This window comes from Atractosteus spatula, chromosome 1 (genome assembly GCF_055471065.1).
Source record: "Atractosteus spatula isolate fAtrSpa1 chromosome 1, fAtrSpa1.hap1, whole genome shotgun sequence".
Classification (NCBI taxonomy): Eukaryota; Metazoa; Chordata; class Actinopteri; order Semionotiformes; family Lepisosteidae; genus Atractosteus; species Atractosteus spatula.
The window spans coordinates 61,886,087-61,906,814 of record NC_142706.1 but is presented as its reverse complement, the minus strand read 5'-3'; the positions used below and the strand labels follow the sequence as shown (position 1 = coordinate 61,906,814).

The 20,728-nt window shown below is 49.7% G+C and overlaps 1 protein-coding gene across 1 annotated transcript; it reads right to left on the bottom strand.

Annotated features, from left to right (window-relative positions):
• Positions 1–2,194: 2,194 nt before the first annotated feature.
• sp1 (sp1 transcription factor) lies at positions 2,195–20,060 on the bottom strand. The gene is made up of 6 exons (XM_088914726.1): positions 19,966–20,060; positions 19,138–19,235; positions 17,192–18,695; positions 8,062–8,230; positions 7,024–7,220; positions 2,195–6,134 (listed from the first exon to the last, which is right to left on the bottom strand). The coding sequence occupies exons 1-6, from the start codon at positions 19,970–19,972 to the stop codon at positions 5,839–5,841; spliced, it is 2,271 nt and encodes a 756-aa protein (XP_088770852.1). The 5' UTR covers positions 19,973–20,060; the 3' UTR covers positions 2,195–5,838.
• Between the last annotated feature and the right edge of the window lie 668 nt (positions 20,061–20,728).

Genomic DNA, 20,728 nt, shown 5'->3' with positions numbered 1-20,728 from the left:
CAGGCGTTGTGCTGCTGTACTTTGTTTCAGTGCTTGTGATCTATTTTTGATGTATATGTTCAATAAAATATTTTATCCTAACAAATTGCAAACCAAAACCTTAGCTTTACTAAAACTGCTAGAGTCCTTCTGCCATGATGTCTATCATCCCCATTTCAAGCAAGGACATGTCAGTTGCAGTCTTGAGTCTGATCTAGAACCTGGATCTGCCAACCCAGGTCCTGTGGAGCCCCAAGCCAGCAGGTTCAGTAGGTCCCCGATTTCCTTCACTATGAAGCATTTTCTGTGATTTAATCATGTTTAATTGATCACAATTTAGGATTACCACCTAAGTCCTCCTCCCCCCTCAAGAATCGGAGTTCCTAAGTGAGCAGCTGACTTACTCGATTCCTCATCAGCTCACAGGTGTTTCCAGTCATTAAAAAAAAATTACCTATGAAGCCTGACTGGACCAGAGCTGCAGGCACAGGAGCCAGAGTAAATCCTACAATGTATTACTTAAGGAAAAGGGACCAGTGCCATCCCTTCCCCCTTTTAGAGCTAATCCACTACTATGTTCAAGGCAGAGTTCAAAAAAGTTTTAGACCCAGTGCTGGGCTCTGCCAGTTTATAAGGAGCTGTGGCTGATGTTTTCAAAACTTCAAATTTGAACTCAATAAGGAGAAGGGGGGGGGAGTTAGCCCACTGAAGCTGAAGGATCACATGCCAACCCCCATGATGGCATGGACTACCTTCACAGGTGGTCTCAGATTTTGCAAGGGTCACATGTCTGGTTCTGCTGAAATGGGCTTGGCTTGTGGGGCTTCTACAGGAGTTTGGAGTAGAGGAGGGGCTGTGCCTTGATGTCAAGAGGAATCTTGTGCCTCTTGACCAACTTAAGGATGTCATCCTGCTAACTCATCCCATCCATCCTGTTGCACAGAGTCAACCGCACCAGCCAAGTCTGAGTGCAGTGTTTTGCATACGCACACTCTTCTACACCTGGACCTCCTGCTCTCGATGCTGGGGTTGGCGCTATAGCACAGCTACTCCAGACAGGGCATATTAGTGAGCAAGACCCCTCTCCTCAAGGCTCTGCTCCTTAAAGTACTTTGCAATTATCATAACCTAGCCAATGCAAAGTATGAACAAGGCTCAGAGGCGGGAGGAGAGTCGAGCAACCATGCTGAAAATATGTAAACTCCACCCAGACAGCACCCAAGCCCAGAATCGAACCCTGGACCCTAGAGTCATGAGACAGCAATACCAACCAACCACACTACCTCTCATGTGCAATCTCTCCCTCATGGTCTCAATTGTTCTCTTGCTTCAGATGGCTTTTAACATTTAAAATTCATATTTCCTCAATTTGGGCATTTCCTTCAGTGCTTTGCCCCCTCAGGCACACACTGCTTCTACCCCCTAAAGCCAACAGCCCTCAGTCCAGTGGCACCACCCTCTCCCCGCCTCTGCGTGCGTGCACACACACCCGCTCTTTTCATCTCACAATCGCTTCAGTCGCTCCGAGTCTGTCCAGCTCTTGCAGGTTCTTTTTTTTTTTAATGCCAGGAAGTAGCTGGTTCAGATCGTGCTGGTTAATAGCCGTAACACATTAGTCAAGGGATGCAGGGAAATTGTTTTAGATCCATAAAATCTCACCAGACGCTAGGATCTTCATGGGAATTTACAAATTCTAGTTCAGTGAACACATTTGTTCAGAAGAGAGGGAAAGAGAATTGCTTTTGTTAATGTGCCCGAATCATTACTGAGAAGCACAGGGGCAGAAAGAAATTACTCTCAAGCAGCAGCTCCCTTCTAAAATGTAAACACCAGGTTTAGGTGCCATGTCTGAGTTTAGCCAAAAGGTGGCTCCACAGCCACAGAAAAAAAAAACTAGGTGAGAAATCTTCTATTCCTTCTATTTATGGATTTGAAGGAACAATAGGTTTATTCCATGCTGACAAAGGAAAAAAGAAAACACATTTCTGCCGTGGAGCCTTCTTCAGGTGTCAAGCGTGTTATGGATTTGAGGCGACAGTTGAAATTGAGAAAAACTGTAGGTAGGAGTATTTTAAGCTGTTCAGTACTGAATTCCAATCAAGTTTTTTATCTTCAGAAAACAATGGCTGATAACAATTCTCATGAAGGACCCCAGCACTGCAACAAACCAGATTTTCACTGCAGGTTTAAAAGCAAACAGGCCAGACTCCAGTGATATGAGGGCGTTGAAATTTAATATGAACTCTCCATACATAAAAAAGAATCAGAAAAACCTCTTATCCAAAAATAGTCATTTTTACATCATTGTTCTCTAAATGATTACGTATCAAAAAATCCCCTGCTGCAAATGCATGTATAAAATAAAGACGATGATTAGCAGTAGAGCTTCCATTTCCATGTAAAATAAATATCCTGTGTATGACCAGTGATATAGCATCCAAATTAAAAAAAAAAATCAGGTCACCATCCTTGAACTGTGTAAACGTAAAGGGGAAGACCGGAGCACAACGGATTCAGAACCTCGTTTTAACACCCTTTAAATAAAAATAAAGTTCACAAACAGATTTAAATGGAGAACAGGTTACACGTTGTCCATTTTCATCAACAACTGCCCATCTAACTTCGCCTTTCAAGCTGTGGTTGACAGCTTGACAGTCAGCAACCTTCATTAAGGACAGGCTGACAGCATAAGCCCAGAGGTACACCCCCCCCCACACACCTCATTTCCAAGCCAAAAACAAACATTTGGATGTTTAAATGTCTTTTAGGTCTTCAGCCAAGGGTTTGAGGGACATCTGGGTCCCCCTAAATACAGAGAGGGAAATCTTTTTACCATCCCTCCTCCCCACCCCAACCCAGGACCTGCTCTTAAGGTCCTTTAAGATCTCCCACTTCACAATGCTGCCCTGGAGGGCCAGTATCTTCGGGAGACAGAGGTTCAGAGCCGTTAATTGAAAGCCCTCACATAGAAATTAGGATCCCACATAGCCTGGAGTTGAACAGAGGAACTGCAGGAGGGGCACACATACAATAAAGCCAGAAATGCCATAACCCAGCAGGTTTCATAGAAAATCAATACGTCACATCACTGGACACAGGTAACAAATGCCAGATCTGACCAATGGAGCCCTGTAGCTGACTTGGTTACGGAAGGCCTCGGACAACAGGATCTCCTGGCGCCCATAGCACTTCAGGATGCAGGCTGATCCCTGCTCCCTCCATTCCTGCACGTCAGCATCGGAGTGCATCTCACTTTCAAGGATTACCTCTCCCCTGCAAATCTCGTCCCATTCGTAACAGAGGCCTTGAAGGAAACAGACCAGAGCCTGCTTCAAACTGAACTTCCCACCCAGCAGCCATGGGGCCCAATGGTGACCCAGAAGGGAAAGAAAAGGTCAGCAACAACAGTACAGCCTGAAAAAGTGGAACACATATGCCTCATTGCAAGGGCAACACTGCTGGGCAACAGCAGAACAAGATGAAGTCATCCAGGACCTAGAGCCCCTCTTGGACATCTGTTAAGCCCAGATTCATCTCCATAGACAGTCCAGCTCAGCACACAAATCCTCTGCAATACCGCCCACTGCAAATCCAAACAGTTCAGCAGGGCCACTCCTTTTTCACATTGGCACTTTCGCAGCAGACAAAATACCGCAATAAATAAAAAAGGGTTTATTCATTTCCCTTTGTAACCTGTTAGCTATCCAAAACGTTAAGGCTATTTAAAACAGGTTCTTCTCTTTTCAAAACAACAACTGCGATGTAATAAAATGTGTCAAATATTTTTCAGAACACGAGAGTTTGACAGCCACACCTCCTTCTTTCCCCATAAGTTAAACAAGTGTTCCCTCCCCATGTGACTAAACTGTAATTAGAGGCTGCTTTAATTTTAACAATCAATCCACACAAGTAGTTATGACTTCAAAATGAAGTTTCCCCAACCTCTGATCAGACTGAGAAATTAACTGGCAGGGTGGAAAGTCATCTTGACTGATTTGCTAGGTAATCTGAGCACTGCAGAAATCCAGAACCTCAAATAGAAACCAAGCCTGGTTAATAATCAGCTCTTCTGTAATTTCGCAGTCTAAAGATTCTTGTACACAAAAGGTTTGTATTACACAGATCTGAAAAGACATGCAATCTTGCAGGAGCATTTCAGGATGAATTAGCTACTAACTGCCAAATGGTCTAAACGGACCAAATAGCTTTCTCTCGTTTATAACTGTTTTCGGCTCGAAACAGCACAGCTACCGAGCTGATCAATAGATTTTAAATCTTGAAGGCAAATGACAAATGGGGCGATCACAAGATTGCCTCATGTTTTTCTAGGGAGCAGCATGTATTGCACATCCTTATTTTAGCACTGCCAAGGAAGCAGTTAAACAGAATGCATGTGGGTTTCCACACTGGGACATCGCAGAAGTATAAAATGCACTGGATAAACTGGTTGAGGCAATACAGGAAAACAAGACTCCCAGAGCAAAGAAGATCGATCCATTTCACATTTTATGCACTGCAGGTTTTCAACAGTCTTCTACAGAAGAGGCTGCTGCAAACTGAATATTATCTTAAGCACTATGTCCTTACACGTTAAGCCAAAGTACAGCAGCAGATGCGTATTACCCAGAACCCCAAGGCTGGACCCGTGCAAGTGCCTGGAGCTTCTAAATCCAGAAACGGAACAAACTTGCAGAGCATCGGGAAGTTTCTCTCAGTCGCCCTGCATTTTCAGAAGCCCCTATCCCTCCCTGTCCAACCCCAAGCCTTGAACAAAGGACAGCTCTTCATGAATAAAACAGTGCAGAAAAAGCATATAAAACATACTGTACCTCGTCATTATAAAACTCGGATCCTACTGGCCAGATTTTTAGGAAAGAAAGGCCAATCAAGACATGCCTCCCTTGACCCTGTTCGAGTGTAAGGCTTACATGCATCTACACCTTTTACCCCCAGAGAATTCAACTTTAATGAAGTTTATTTGGGAAAAAAAAAGATGGCGGCCAGCTGTGCCACACAACCCGAGGATCCAGAATCCAGAACCCAACGGAGCCCAGCTGCAGGTTGGCTAGCCTTGTTCAAGGGGATATTCACCTTGTCCAGTTCAATAAACCAGACTGCGCCAAGTAGATATACATATATAAAAGTTCAAGAATGTTTGCATATGACATGTATTTACACACATACACAGAATAAGGCAATCTAGGGTGACCATACAAATTGATCCCTCCTATGTTAAGATCTTTTTGCTAGATTATAAAAAAATTCATACAGAGAAAAGAGATTTTTGCAATGATAAGAGTTTATCAAGGCATGATGGCTTTGAGTGTACCTATATTTAAAAAATAACAAAAAAATAAATCTGTGTCGGATATAAGTAAAATGCTCTGAAGTTAAACCCCTTTTAACCTCCCTCACCGCCCCACCCCATCAGGCTGTTTTCCCTGCAGATGGGCGAGGTGGACTAGTGTTCGTGAGTGGAACATGGAGTGGCCCCTTCCTTTCAAACTGTCGCCCCCTCTCTCCATCACAAACGGTAAGCATGGGGGGGGGGGGTCCCTCAGAGGCCATCCAAGGGCAAAATCACTTCTGCCCTGCTTCCGAGAGCCCGGAGCGGCGGACTGCCAGTGTAGTGTGTCGCGGCGACAGGCAGCGTTCAAACGTTCATTCTCCCGCAACAAGAAAAGGAAGGAGAGGGAGGGGGGAGTGGAGATTCAGACTCGGGTTGGACTGTCACCCCTTCTCTCCTGCCTGCCCTCCCTCCCCCTCAGGACTCCAAACCACTCCGCTCCTCCGATCGGCCTGCCTTTCAGGCAGCCTTGCTCACACCCGTCCAGTCCCCTCCCTCAGCCTGCGCGGGCCTCAGTACCCGTTGTTCATGTTAATGGAGTGCAGGTCGGCCACCTGCATGACGTTGATGCCGCTGCTGGCCAACCGGGCGATGCCCTCGGGGGAGAGGGTCTCCATGGTGATGAGGGCGTGCTGGTCCGAGGCCACGCCTGCCTCAGAGACGGGGGCCGTCTCCACGGGGACGGGCAGGCTGTTGCTGGGGGCGGTCCCGTTTCCCTTCTTGTTCTGGTGGGTCTTGATGTGCTTGGAGAGGTGGTCACTTCGCATGAAGCGCTTGGGGCACTCGGGACACGTGAACTTCTTCTCACCTGGAAGCACATGACAGGTCAGGGGTCACGGAGAGAGAGAGAGAAAGCAGGGAGCCGCGGTTTATATAAGGGCAGACAGAGGTCTTAGAATCGCCGGAGGTTTGGGGAATTCTTCAGCACATTCTTGTACTGATTCAGCTCAGTGCTGCAGCGATGCAGGAGAAGGGAAGGCAGCATGCAGGAGTCCTGCAATACACGCCATCTGCTTCATCTGGAGAGCCACAGTGCCCTAGTAAGAACAGCTGCTGTGCCTGCCCACAAGGATACAAGCTCCCTGCCACCCGTGGCAGCAAGTGCCCTGGCCACCTACACTGCACTGCTCGGGAAATTCAGACAAGAGCTTGTCTGGAATACAGAGCCCGCCCTGAGCCCTGATCCACAGGGCTGAGTCACAGAGTAACCCCAAGATCACAATTAGTGCTCTTCTCACTGATCCATTCCCTTAAACGGCTACAGGCCTAAATATTAATTAAAGCTTCGTTTTTCAAATGCAGTTACTCCCCGACTGGCTCTTCTCATTAGCATTATAATTACAGTCATCAGCTGAAGTAATTTATTAATAGAACTGTACTCTTGCAGAATAATTTACAGAGCACTGACAGTCTGTTCAGGCATGTCTAGAAGGGGGACGCTGCACACACACAGACACAGAGCAACACATGGAGGAGCAGATACACTCAGGAGACAGAGCACAACAACACCCGAGGCCAGCTTGTTCTTCAATAGAAAGTCAGATTATCCATACAAGTTGGAAAAAATAATAATAAAGGAACGCTAACGTCTTGAAAGGATGCTGGCCATTCCAGGCACTGACAAAAACGCAAGCGTTGAAAACAGGTAGAGGTGCACAATGCTGCCCCCTGCAGGCCGGGCCGGGGCCCCTACTGACCTGTGTGCGTCCTCTTGTGCCGCTGCAGCTCGTCGGAGCGCGTGAAGCGCTTGCCGCAGAAGGACCAGGAGCAGACGAAGGGGCGCTCGCCCGTGTGCCAGCGCAGGTGGGCCCGCAGGTGGGACGTCTTGCCGTAGACCTTGCCGCAGCCGGGCACGTGGCAGATGTGCTGCTTCTTCTTGCCGGGGTCACTGCTCCTGCCAACAGAGCAGCCGCAGCCGGCGGAGCGGCGTCAGGACCGCCGCAGGCAGGGCGCGGCACCGGCCAACCACAACAGGACGCACGCGGCCGCACGCAGGCCAGGCCGGGACGCCTGCTGCCTCCGTGCATCAGATAACCTCGGCCGGCCCTCTTTGCAACCGAGCCCAGAAGCCTGGAAGTTAATCATTAACCGCAGGAGAGCAACCTCTTTTCACAGAGGAGGCTCCGGAGAAAACTAACTACTGCACGTTCATTGGCTCGCTGATCGAGACCTGGTAGGAACAAAAGAAACGTGGCCACCTGTGCTGCTGGCAGATAGTGGATTTGAGGATCAAACTTTCTTGAAAGAAGCCAGGCCAGCATATGGACAACTGGGCGGCTGGCTCCCCAATCCCACGACCCTCTGATCTCATACGTTATTTATGGTTGCACAGGTCTTCTGATTTTACTACACACCTGACTCTGTCATTGTCTTATTGCGATCTTTGGGTTCAAGACCGCCATAAAATCCATTCACCCATGGTTTTTGCAATTCAGGGCCACAGGGGAGCCATAGTCTAGACCCAGGAAGCAACGGGCACAAGGTGGGGTACACCCTGGACTGGCATGTTGTCCATTACAGGGCACACACAGACACACACACACACACACACACACACACACACCAGGACCAATTTTTCCCCAGAGACCTACTAGCAGGTCTGGACTGTGGGAGCAAACCCTCGCAAACAAGGGGAGAATATATCTCATGAAACTGAGCGGCAGACTCAGCTACGCGGGAGAACTGCTATAGTGTAAGGAGGACAGACGTAGACAGGCGTCTCGAGGGGTCCCTACCGTCCCTCCCCATCCTTGCAGTAGGGGCAGGTGCAGGCCTCCCTGCGCGTCCTGCGGTGGGGCGGCTGGTGACTCGGGCTGGTCTCGCCCCCCTCCTCCATGGCCGTGCTGTCATCCAGGCTCTCGCCCCCCGCCGCTCCCTGGACCCCCAGTGAACCCCCTTGATCCCCTGCAAAGACAAAGTCATCACCCATGTGGTCAGGTCAACAGCCACTGAGGCCCACAGCCGCAATGGGCACGTGAGTACACAGACACACCGGGGGCAATATCGGTCTTCTTCAAAGCAGAAATTCAGACTGTTCAGGGAGGGCAATGGACCACCTTGCTGTTGAAAACATACCTCATCATAGAAACAAGACTCGTTTCAGCACAACCCTGCCCTGCACCACTGAAGAATAGCTTTACCCAAACCCAGAAGTCAGGAGAAACGTGTGGCGCAGCGATTCCCAGTCCTCATCCGGGAACGCTTTCTGGATTTTGTTCCATCCGCGTTCTTGATTAATTAAACTCATGAATTCTGATCATATTCTGCACTCAGGTGTCAGCCTCAGCAATATTCTTTTTTTAATGTATTTCAATCCTGAAGACATCTCCACAGCTGTGTCTCTATTCTTCTTCTTTCAGCAAGGAATAAACCTTTACCTGTTCCTTTGCAGCCTACGCATGCCGATGCAGCTCCCTACTTGGACTTCTGTATACCTAAGTGTCTTTGATTTCCAGACACGGCACTCAATTACTTAACGAACGCAATCAGGTGCCGCAATGTGTTTAATGATTAACGAGACTGGTTATATCAAACACTGAAAACGCCAGCAGGACTGTGGCTCACCCAGAGAAGGGGAGAAGGGACAACGTCAAGATAACTTCAGAACCAGGATCTCCAAACGTGTTCCTGGGGGGCTAGTGAATCTGCAGGTTTTCAATCCAGATGGGCTCCGCTCATTGTTGGCATAACTGGACCAGTTCCAACAGCTTCTCCCAGTTCTCTAGCTGGGAGATCTAGAAGACCTGCAGACACACTGGCCCTCCAAGGCCGGGACTGTAGCTGTCTGGATCAGTGTGGTTCTATCCTGCGGCTTGCTATCTTTTCAGCTTGAGCATTCTGGGAGTGCTGATGAACACACAAACACCCGCATCCTCCGATTTCCCAACTACCTGCAGAGCAAGTGCAGCACTGAAAAACTACACTGTGACCTTTCTGCTGCCTGACCTCCCCTCATCAGGCCTTAAAATATGTAAAAAATAAAAATGAAACAGATCAGGAAAATCCAAAAACCTGCTGGTCAGCCCAGAGACGAGCAACAACATTACAGACTTACAAACGCTTTTCAATGGAACCAGCTCCAGGGACTACAATGCATGTTCACATGGATTTAAACCCTGATTGCCTGAAGAAGACGTCTCCACTGCTCCTGCTCCACAAATATAATCTGGACAGACAAGTGTTCCTTTCATCAAATCTGATGCAATCAGAACCTCAGGCAGGTTATTAAAAAACAAAAAACACACTTACGTCACAATGAATAACACTCCAGCCATGATCGCACAAGCAAAGACACTGGCAGAGCTCCAATGAACAAGTGTCATTTCCCATCCTGCACTTGCAGATGTGAACATAGCCACACATGTAAACCGAGACAAATGCAGTCAAAACACAGGTCAGCGCTGTGAGGGCTTTACATTCAAGCCATGACGCAAGTGTCGCAGCATCTCAGCCCGGGGTCATTCCCGTCTTGTGTAAGGACACTCGCTCCAGAACTACGGAGATCCTACCACCACCCCCTCCCCGCCACCGCCAGGCCGGTATGAAAATCCAGCATTCCGATCTCCAGAGACGCCCCTGCCCTCAGATCCCAGGCGTGGCCCCAGTTCCGAAAGAGAAAACACATGGCAGCTATGCCGATTCCTTCCTGTCTGCTAGAGGACACTGCCCAGACTTGCCTGCACAACAAACACAAAGCGCTCGCCCTCTCGCTGAAGGAGAGACGCTGCCTCATCAGGGACCGGAACTGGCATTAAGGCCCCATGCTGCCATGGAGGTTCATCAAGTCTGTTAGGAGCTACAGCTCTAGTTCACGTCACACAGAGGACCATTGAGAGGCAAGAAAATACCATATTTTTGGCTTCCATGCATCTTATGTAAATCTACCCAGCACGTGCCACTTCCAACACCTAGCGTTGACTTCCATAGTCCTCTTAGAAAACCCAAGCTCTCGACGCCGAGTTCAGAACCTGCTTCTGTTATTTGTATTGCTTTGTTACAACAAATCTGAATATCATCTTAATAGGGCTGCCTTTTAGTAGAAACGTTTTATTCAAAATTGTGCACTGTAGGCACTTGTGCATGTTACCAGACGTAAGGCTAATGGTATAAATGGAAATTAAAACCCCCAGCAGCTCGGGGCTCTGATGCATTTGAATACCAGCTCTACATGGCAGCACAAAAAAATGGAGAACACAGATAAGGGGGGGGGGTGCCCATCATGAGGGGATCTCAGGGCTGTAGCACCACAGGGATCTCCATTAGGACCTCTGCTCTTCCTGACCGATATCAATGATCTTGATTAAGAACTGGTTAAATCTGCAAATGATACTAAAATAAGAGACAAGTAATAGACCCCAGGCTTCTCTCTCCCCGTCTGTGTGCCTGTGTGTCTCATGGAGAGCAAGCTGGGGTACACGAAAAGACGAATTCCTAATGCAAGAAATTGTATATGGCCAATTAAGTGATCTTAAGGTTTATTCCATGCTGAAAAGAGAAGCCTTCTTCAAGTGTCAAGGATCCACAGCCAAAACGTGTTTTCTCTCTGTAGCATGGAATAAACTTTTTGCTTGTCCCTTTGCAGCCTACGCATGCAAAGCCTACCCACCTAAAATAAGAGGGTTAGGGAACACTCCCGATGCTGCACATTAAAACAAAGGAAGACTTAGAATTCAAGCCTGGGAAAATCTCTGGCAGACAGGAGCATGCAGTACTCATGCATGCAGTTAGCAAAAAAAAAAACTATAGATATAACAAAAGCTAAGGCTTAGCTTCAAGACACAATCTGTGAGATAGACGTTGACATCATTTTCATAATCCAGACAATGTGGGAAAGCAGAGCCCTAAAAGGGCAAACAGTGTTAGAATATGAAGAAACAAGCACAGAATTAAATCATGGGAGGGTAATGTTGTACTAAGTAATACTATGAAAATATTTAGAATATCTTGTGCCATTTTTGTCAATGTGTTAAAACAATGGGCACGTGGCTCGGAAATCAGTTCAGATAAGAGCTGCCAGATAAAATCCAGGGTCTAAAGCACGTGTCAAACCCACGGCCCACAATCCGTTTTAATCCGGCCATTGCAAGACGTTTCCCGGTCTATTGTACGAGTCCCGCGACAGCAGGAACTCCAATTCCCATGAGCCCTTGGCTCCAATCGCATCAGGCGACAACTGGGTATTAACATCCTCCCCTCCCCTCTGGAGCAAAACGAATTAGATTGGCTTCGTGAATCTAGTAGTAGAAAAAAACGCTATCCTCTTGCCGGAAACACGTAAGTGTGGTGAAGGCCAGTTTTATTTATTGTGGCTGAAGAAATAGCTAAATCAGGGAGACCGTTCTGTGAGGGCGATTTTCTAAAGCGGTGCCTGTTAAAAGTCAGTGAAGTAGTGTGTCCAGAGACAAAGTCTGCTTCTGCAAACATCAGTCTCACTAGAAGTACGATGGCTACTCGAGTGGACGAGATTGCTAATGATCTTCAAGAGCAGCTTTTTTAGTTTGGCCCCCTTAAAAATGAGTTTGACACCCCTGGTCTAAAGGAACGTGACTCTGAATCAGAACCTTTTTGGGTCGTTAATAGAGCAGACAAGAAGCCCTGATTAAAGAATTTGGAGTCCTCCTGTGCGCTGATAAATCAAACCAGAGGACTTTAAAATCCACAGTGAAGCACTAACTAGAGGACACCGTGGAAACTACAGGTCAGCGCTTTTAGACCAGAGACCAGAGGGGGGTGGGAGTGTAGGACAAGCTGCCCAGCCATGTTATTGAAGCCGACACCCTGGAGTTTTTACAGAAGCAGCTCAATGTGACCCTCAAATTAATGAGCTGCGGTTTAAAGTATGTGGTCAAGAGCCTGCAAACATCCTTAAAAAAAGACAGCGGAATATAAACATTTTTAAACAAGGCGACAGCTATTTCACAATGAATATATCAGACCCTCTTCAAAGCACTTTTGACCCCCTTCTGTCTGCATAACCAAATACTTCCTGCTTCTCCTATCACATTTGATTCAGCAATTTGTGCACACACAGTCAAAACACAAAGCACTCTTAGCAAAAGACATGTGAATCCACACACAATAGACAACAGGATAGGTGTGAATAAGCTGTTTTAATAAGAGTAAGATTCAAACACATTTACCCGTTTGTTGTGTTTTTAATCATTTCCCATCTATGCTGGAAAAATATAATTATATAAAAATAACAACTGTAAATTGGAAGAGGAAAGCAGAAAATGACTTTTTGTATACATTTAACCTGTAAATTCTTTCATCTTTTTTCAAACTTTTAAAAAAAGATTCACATCCCTTTATGTGATGCAAACCATGACATCACAAGAATCACAAGGGCAAAGAGATTTACTCAGAGGTGCTCTGAGCAATTCAGCACTGCTTCCTGTTGGAAAAGACACACAACAACAATCACAGCACAAGAACAAACCAGGATGAAGTGCCTTAAACCTAATGTGATCCAGGATTAGCCAGTTCTACTTCCCAACAACTCTGCAAAACCATCCTGCCTCTGTAAAACTGGGCATCACAGGACTGACGGACCACAGAGGCTTCTCAGAATGAACCAAGTCGTGAGTTAAGCAGATCAGCGAAAAAACAAAACCGGAGCAAAAAAGGCAGAACAATACAAATTTCCCAAATCCCAGAGACAGGGCAGCAAACCCCTCGGGACTAACAAGCAGCAAGCGAAAGCGCGCAGCCCTGTCCACAGCACTCACCAGCGCAGGCACGCTGCCACGCACATACACCCCGCCAACAGTCTCCGAGAGGGGAAGAGCAGGCAGGCGGGAGATAAGCCCCAGCCCGGGGTGGGCGGTGTCGGGTTACACCCCTCCGCTGTCAAACACTGCCTGCCGGCCCGATCTCTTTAATCCAGCCCTCCGCTCTGAACCTGCAAAACCTGTGTGTCAGGCCAGGGCCAGAAAACAACACGGAAACGTGCATTGTTTGCGACCGGGGAAACTGGCACGGCAGCGACTGTCCAGGCGGGACCGAGACAACTCCAGCTCCGGCACACGAAGCCACTTCTCTCATCTTCCACTTTGCAGCGCACATGTAACGCTTTCAGCTGACACGGGCACTGGGGATCTTCCTACTGAGACTCACTTCACTACAGGACCGACCGCTACCACGTCCCCCAAAGCCCTCTGCTCACGAGCCACACTTCTCGCCACGACAGCAACCAGAGCACCAGCAGGCGTCTGAGAAACCTGGAGGACAGGCTGGGAGAGGGAGAGGCTGCAGTTGAGGGGGTGGGGTAGGAGATCAAGACAGGGCGACACCTCCGAAAGGAATCAACAAAAAAAACTAATAAATAAATAAAGGCAAAAGAACTGCACTCGGGGAGATTCAGCAATGTGTCCCATTTCAGACACACCACGAAGTCTGCCTACAGCACACCCAGGGGGCCCTTCGGCAAAGGGTTGGTCGGTGGTCCCATTTGTTAGGCGAAGTAAGCAAAGTGCCCATGACTTTTCTGAAGGAGAACCCAGTGAGCCAATCAGCAAGATGAATAAAGAGGAGAGGAGGAGTCCCAGCTCAAAACACGGCTGACGGCCTTAGAAACACTTCCAAGACCGAGAGAGCTGTACTGCAAAATCCTGAACTGTGGGATTTTCAAACTGGGACTGACAGAGGGGGGCCTGCCTTCAAACATACTGACTGTAAAGAAAAACCAAACATTTTCCAAAGCAATCCAGTTTTCAGGAACAGGCAAGACAGCTCATACGACGAAGGACAACACAAGACAAGGACGTGTGGAAAACCAAACAAGACACGCATGACCAACACAAAGAACCAGTCAACAGGGAAACTGCAGAAGGCCAACGCTGCCAATGAACTGTCCTGATATTTTTAGCCCGCCCTGGCTTTGCTAGGGGATGTACTGACAAGAGAACTGTCCTCGCGCGGCATCATTGGCAGAGACGAACGCCGGATGAAGCGAGCTTCGGGGTTTACAAGGAGCTCACTTAGCTCTCCCAAGAACCGATCTTCTCTCCGAGGCCGGCAATCAACCGAAACGAGACAAACTTCAAATTCCCAGATGTGGAAAATCGGAGATTTAATTAACCGTCATGGCTGGCGAGGCTGGAGAAAGGAGTCGTCTTTACGTACAGGGGCCCTGGTAAAACAACCTGCATCCACAGGCAGCTGCAAGGGCAGGATGAGAGACACTGGGACAACCTGGAGAAGGAACCCCTGCCTTCCAGCCCACACCTGCACTTCTCCTGGGGGCAGGATCTGAGGCTGAGCACCAGGCCCTTCCACTGGCAACGGCGACGAAGGGGAACATCAGTACAGCAGTCTCTCATTATAAGAGCTTAATCTGTTTATCGAAAAACAGCTTTTACGGTGAAAAAACTTGTATAAAGGAAATTAAATTCCAGTGTTAGAACCTCTAAGTGATTCCTAAAGTCAAAAATACCCAAATCCCACCTTAATACAGTAGAGAATGGCACCTAAGTATGAAAACAAGAACAGTCCTGGCTCATTACTCAAGTAACATGCCTAAAGTCATTGGCCGATGCATAAACAAGAGATAGGAAATTAATAACACTTCGGCTCATTTACGGTTCAGTAGAGCAGTTACATCATTGCAGTCGTCATAAACCCATAGATAATGGGTACTATCCCGTTTTGCAGGCACTTACCACACACAAGCCTTTTTTCTAAGAAGTTCAAATGTAATAAATAAAAAGTAAATACCTCAGAGAAAAGATGACACAATAAAAGACGACTTTCAGCACTACTAGAGCCCAGTTTAAAAGAGTGAAAATCTGCTTGTTAAATGAAACAACATACACGTTATGTTTACTACATTGCCCAGGTGTGACTGCTAGTGCAGTAATCCCTGTCTATACGAGCGGCTCCTATACATGTTTCACCTGCAGGGCCAATATTTTCTCTCTCGTCAAGTTATTTTATCCCCCTGCAACTGCTTTACCCCAGCTCTGGAAACAATATCCAGAAAATGGGGACGATCACTTTGTGCTGCTCGACACGCCTGCCGAGGCCTGACATCAGATCCCACCTGGAAACTCCCAAGCTCCGAACACTGCAGAACTGGGGATCCCGGGCAAGACCAGAGACCCAGTCCCCTCATCACGGCTCCCCAAACAAGCGCCGGAATTTATCCCGCAGGGTCCGAAGGGAAACTGATCCTTTCCCACCTGCGATATTCCAAGGTGGGGAATCCAAGCAGCAAGCCCACAGGGGGCACAAACACACAAAGGTCCGGTCTGCGCTGGTCACTGGCGAGGGATTTAAAGTTGATCGGCTCCAGAGAGCACGCGCCCCAAGGGCAGGGCTCCGGAGCTCAGGTACGAGGGAGACGTGTTATGTTTTTTAACAAAGACATCTTTTTTTTTTTTTATTGTTGTTTTTGTCATTTTTTTTTTTTTTGAGATGCCACCTTTAAAGGTGCTTTATAATATCAAGTTTATCATCATCATCATCTGGCTGCTCTTTCCATTTATGACCTATCCTTCTTCTAACCGCTTCATCCAACTGAGGGTTGCGGGGTAACTGGAGTGCATCCCGGCAAGCAACGAGCGCAAGCTGGGGTACACCCTGGATGGGACGCCAGTCCATCACGGGGCAGACACAAACACAAACTCACACCCATCTGAGCCACTTTTCCCAGAAGCTAATTAACCTTCCAGTCTGTCTTTGGACTACGGGGGGACACTTCAGGGGGTTCTCTCCAGGTGCTCCAAATTAAGGAGAATACACACACACACCCCTCACACAGATGTGCCCCAGGTGTAGAATTGAACCCTGAGCTCCAGCACTGTGAAGCAGCAATGCTAACCACCGCGCCACCGAGCTGCCCTCTCAAACGTTGCTGCTGTAAAAGCGAGACATTTATGAGGAACTTACAAGGCTCTTATTATCAGCACTCTAGGGCCGGCCAGGATGAAACTGAAAGGTTTCTGAAAGGTCACAGCATCCAAACATCACATAACAAACTGAAACACAAAACAATCACCTTTGGAAGAAAATATAAACAGCTCACTTCCACTCCCAAGCACTTAACTTGCTTTCTCTTTCATCAAGCATTAAAATATACATTTTTGTGCGGCCTTTCCTCTTCCACAATTTCCCCTTATGAGTCGGAATGGATAAGGCAGGCGTGGATGTGCTGGCACTCCAGATAAACTCAAACCGCGCCAACGGAACCACAATCCGGTATCTGCTGGGCTCTTGCGGTGCACGGTCTCCCTGTGCCTGTCCGAATGTGTTTGGGACCAGCCACACCAGGGCCAACCTTCCCAGAAGCCAACTGCCCTACCAGCATGTCTGTGGACTGTGACAGGAAACACATGGAAAAACGAGCTGCAGACTCGAGGCAAACAGCACCCCAGGTCTGGATCTGAACCCAGGGCCTCAGCGCTGCTGGGTAGCAAAGCTAACCACCGAGGCAACCCAATCCCTCTATGCCCTGACAGGAAAAGGACCTTCATATCTTCTCCATTCTGATCTGCACGGTACACGTATCAGGATAAGGCTGTTTGGTCTACGTGGCTCCTAAGGGCTCTTTAAACACGAGCAACACCTGCAAACACACATTTCACCTCCTCCTTTTTGGATCAAAGGAACTCATCCTCCTACTGAGCTTCTAATTCACAGGGGTGTAAAAAACAAAACTCAACAGCAAAGCATGTTAAGACACCCCAGGCTTTTCAAAACCTGCAGGCTGCATCTTATAAGCCTGTCGCAGGGACTGGATGTCTCAAACCAGGTTATTTTACCTTAAAGAAATTTGCATAGACAAACTGGAATTGGGATACGGTTGTGTATTTGCATGACGGGCTGCGCAGTTGAAGCTGAAAGCTGCGCAGGCAAGAGTTCACTCACCTGCGGGGTTGGCGATGGCGATGGGCAGCTGGTGCATCTGCAGGCCGGCGCTGCCCAGGGTGTTGAGGTTGATGGTCTGCAGGCCGGACAGCTGGGCGGCGTTGACCGTCACGGCGCCGGCGGGGCTCTGCGCCAGCTGGGGCAGGGACTGCATGGGCGCCAGGGTGATGGTCTGGGCGCCGGCGGGGCTCTGCAGCTGCAGCGTCTGCCAGCTGACCTGCCCGTTGGGGCCCACGGTCCGCAGGAGGATGGGGCTGGTGTTGGGGAGGGTCTGGAACTGCAGGTTCTGCAGGCCGTCCTGTGTGGCGAAGACCTGGCCGGTCGGGACGGCGCCCGTGTGGATGGTCTGGAGAGTGGGGGTGCCCTGCAGGAGCTGCTGGGGCTGGATGATGATCTGTTGCTGCTGCTGCTGCTGTTGTTGTTGTTGTTGTTGTTGTTGTTGCTGCTGTTGCTGCTGCTGCTGCTGCTGCTGCTGGGAGTCCCTGTTATCCTGCGGGCTGCCCTGCAGCTGCACGGCGCCGCCCGAGCTCTGGTACCCGGAGCCCAGCCCCCCGTTGCGCTGCTGGGCCTGGACCGTGGTCATCGTGGTGCCGCCGGCCGCGAAGCTGCTCGCGCTGCTGACCGACGGCGCGGAGGTGACGATCGAGCCGGCGCTGGAGAAGTACACACCCGCGGCGCTGGACACGGCCTGCTGGACCTGCTGCTGCTGCTGCTGCTGCTGCTGCAGGGAGGCGCCCGAACCCGCGTCCCCCGCCCCGCCGGCCCCGGCCTGGCCGCCGGCGCTGACCGGCAGCAGGGTGATGTTGCCGTTGAGGGACAGGGGCACGTTGGCCAGGAAGGGGCCCTGGTTCTGCAGAAGGTTGCTGCCCAGGCCCAGGTTCTGCAGGGGGATGGCCTGCTGGAGCAGGTTGGGCATGGCGATGATGTTGCCCCCGCCCGCGCCCGCGCCCCCCGCCGCCCGGATGATCTGCTGGCCGCCGCCTGGGGACGAGACCAGCTGGAACTGCCCCGCGGAGTCCTGCTGCATGCTCACCTGGGCAGAGGCGCCCGTCGCCGTGGCGAACTGCAGCTGCTGCCCGTCCACGGTCTGGAACTGGGGGATGACCTGGTACTGGATGTTGGGCATCACCCCAGACAGGGTGGTCAGGACCTGCTGGCCCTGCAGGGTGGGTGCAGAGGCCACCACGAACTGCTGCTGCTGCTGCTGCTGCTGCTGGCCGCCCCCCGCACTAGTGGCCACCGCCGGCCTGCCCTTGCCCGCGTCCCCCCCCAGCCCCCCAGCCTGGCTGAGAGTGGTGGCACCCACGGAGCTGGGCACGCTGACGGGGATGAGCTGCCAGCCGTTGGCCGTGTGGGCGATCTGGGCCGAGTTCAGGTCCAGCTGCTGCTGCTGCTGCTGCTGCGGCGGCGCCGGCTCCGAGCCCGCCTGCTCGCCCTCGCCGGGAGACTCCATCCGGCTGCACGTCGCCGCCAGCAGAGCGAGCGGGGAGGTCTGCTGGGAGTCCTGCAACAGACACCGGGGTGGGTGGGGTTACCACGGCCGGCGAAAAGGGCGGCCCACGCGTACCCACCTCTCCACCCACCCGCGCTCGCTCCCCCGCCCTGTCCGTTCCCCCTCCAGCGCCAAGCCTCCAGTGGGCTGTGCGGACCGCTCTGAGAGAGCGGAGCCTGCGACGGGAACACCCCGGCTCCGCACGCCCCGCTTTTCAAAACAAGCCATGTGCACAGGGCGAGAGCGACAACAAACCCAGCCCCCCATCGCCGCCACACACACACGCATACACACCACCAGCCTCCCCGGGTCAAGCAACAACGCCGGAGGAGCCGCCGCCGAGCGGCCACGGTCCTCTCCCTCCCCAGAGCACAACAACACAGCTCTTCCCGCCCGCTCTCGCCCCTCGCGGGCCCGACGCGAGCGCGGAGACCAGCGCGGAGCCGCCGCTCACCTGCCCCGAGCTCGCGCTCCTCTTCGCGAGGCTCTGAAGGAAAGCGGCGCCGCCGCTCTCCGCCAGGGCAGCCATCTCGTCTCGCGGCTGTTCCTGATCTGAGGGAGAGGGAGGAAAAAACACAGCCCAGCACGGAAGGGGGTAAATACCAGGCAGCCAACGGCGGAATATTAATCGAAAAGGAAAAAGAAATCGGGTTTCCTATGTCGAATCCGCAACCGTGCCAAGACGATCACGGAAAACACAAAAAAGTATCGCTCCAACCAAAAAGATCGAGAATTGATCCGGGTGTACCTGGGTTTCTTTTTCCTCACATGTTTTAGCGTTTTTTTTTTTACGCCAGTAAACGCAGTGATCCACGGCCAGAGATTAAAAGCAATGCGGGGGAGATATTCCGAGTGTTATCTGAGATCATATTGGGGTTTTTTTTATTCTCGCTAAATCTGCTCTTTGTTGTTATTTGTCGAAAGGAAAGTAGAAACGATGAACGGCTGTTCTTAAGTGTCCGTTTCGACGAGCTACCCCCCCCCTGTTTAAACTCCTCTTCAGCCTGATCCAATTAAACATCGAACTTTTAGGGTCACCCCAGTCCTCAGTGAAAGTGGAACGACGGAAAACCCAGCTTGTTTAATCTTGAGGCTAAAAAAAACTTTAAAAAAAAAGAACAGTCCTCACGAAACCCAGACCTCTTTCTACTTCAGCGGGTTTTTTGTTAGAATACGACTTTATGGTTGTATTCATTATTTTCTAAAGTTGCAGAGCTTATATATTTCATTTTCTTTCTTTCTTTAATTTTCGTCTTTAAAACAACGAAAAAAAGTTTCTTACCACTCATTATGTTCTGACGGGAGGAGTTTCTCGGGGTTCTTGAGGGGCTGACATCAACTTAGAGACGGTGCAACCAAACCTCGCGGCGCCACAGCACCGAGCGAAGAGCGAAAGCCCTCTTCGCCAATCAGGGAGCGCCCTGCTATTACGACAGCCAATCGGATTTGTCTGGAGGATGTCCTTACGAGTTCAGTCTGGTTGTGTCGTTGGTCGTGGGTTTGGAATGTGTAGCGAGATGGAAGCGGAATTGTATCCAATCATCACTCTGAATGTCCGCTGAGTGGCCAGTAACATCCAATGGAAATGGAGCTTGGGGGCGGGTATTTGGGTGGGGTCAAGTTGGGTAGGTTGTACCGTTTACGGAACGGCTCAAAGTCTGTACAGGAGGCAGGATTTTCTTTTTGGCGGAAAAGGCGCCATTAGCAAACCTTGCTTGCTGTGGTACTAGTATTTATGAAGCGGATGTCATCCTTTTCTTCCCTTTTGCGCCTCTTTTTTGTAGCGTTTGGAGTTTTTTTGAAAATCACTCACAAATGATATTGCATTACTATATTATTACATTCTTTATCAAGCGAAAATTGTCTATAGCTGTTTTAAATACTGTTATTTTTTTTAAAATACAGTATCAAAAAGCTTTTTTAAGCCATAACAAAACGCACCACGGTGGGTTTTTAGATACATGCATGTTGTCCCAGCCATTTTCAGTTTAATTAAGTACCTGGGAGCCCAGCCTCGAGGAAAACCAAAACAACAGGTTCAAATC

Bases quoted from the DNA above. Each gene is read 5' to 3' on its own strand.
- sp1 (XM_088914726.1), bottom strand. The intron at 18,696-19,137 runs GTGAGCGGCGGC...TGTCTGTTGCAG, and splicing joins GGAGCGCGAGCTCGGGGCAG to GACTCCCAGCAGACCTCCCC. The intron at 7,221-8,061 runs GTAGGGACCCCT...CTCTGTTGGCAG, and splicing joins TGCAAGGATGGGGAGGGACG to GAGCAGTGACCCCGGCAAGA.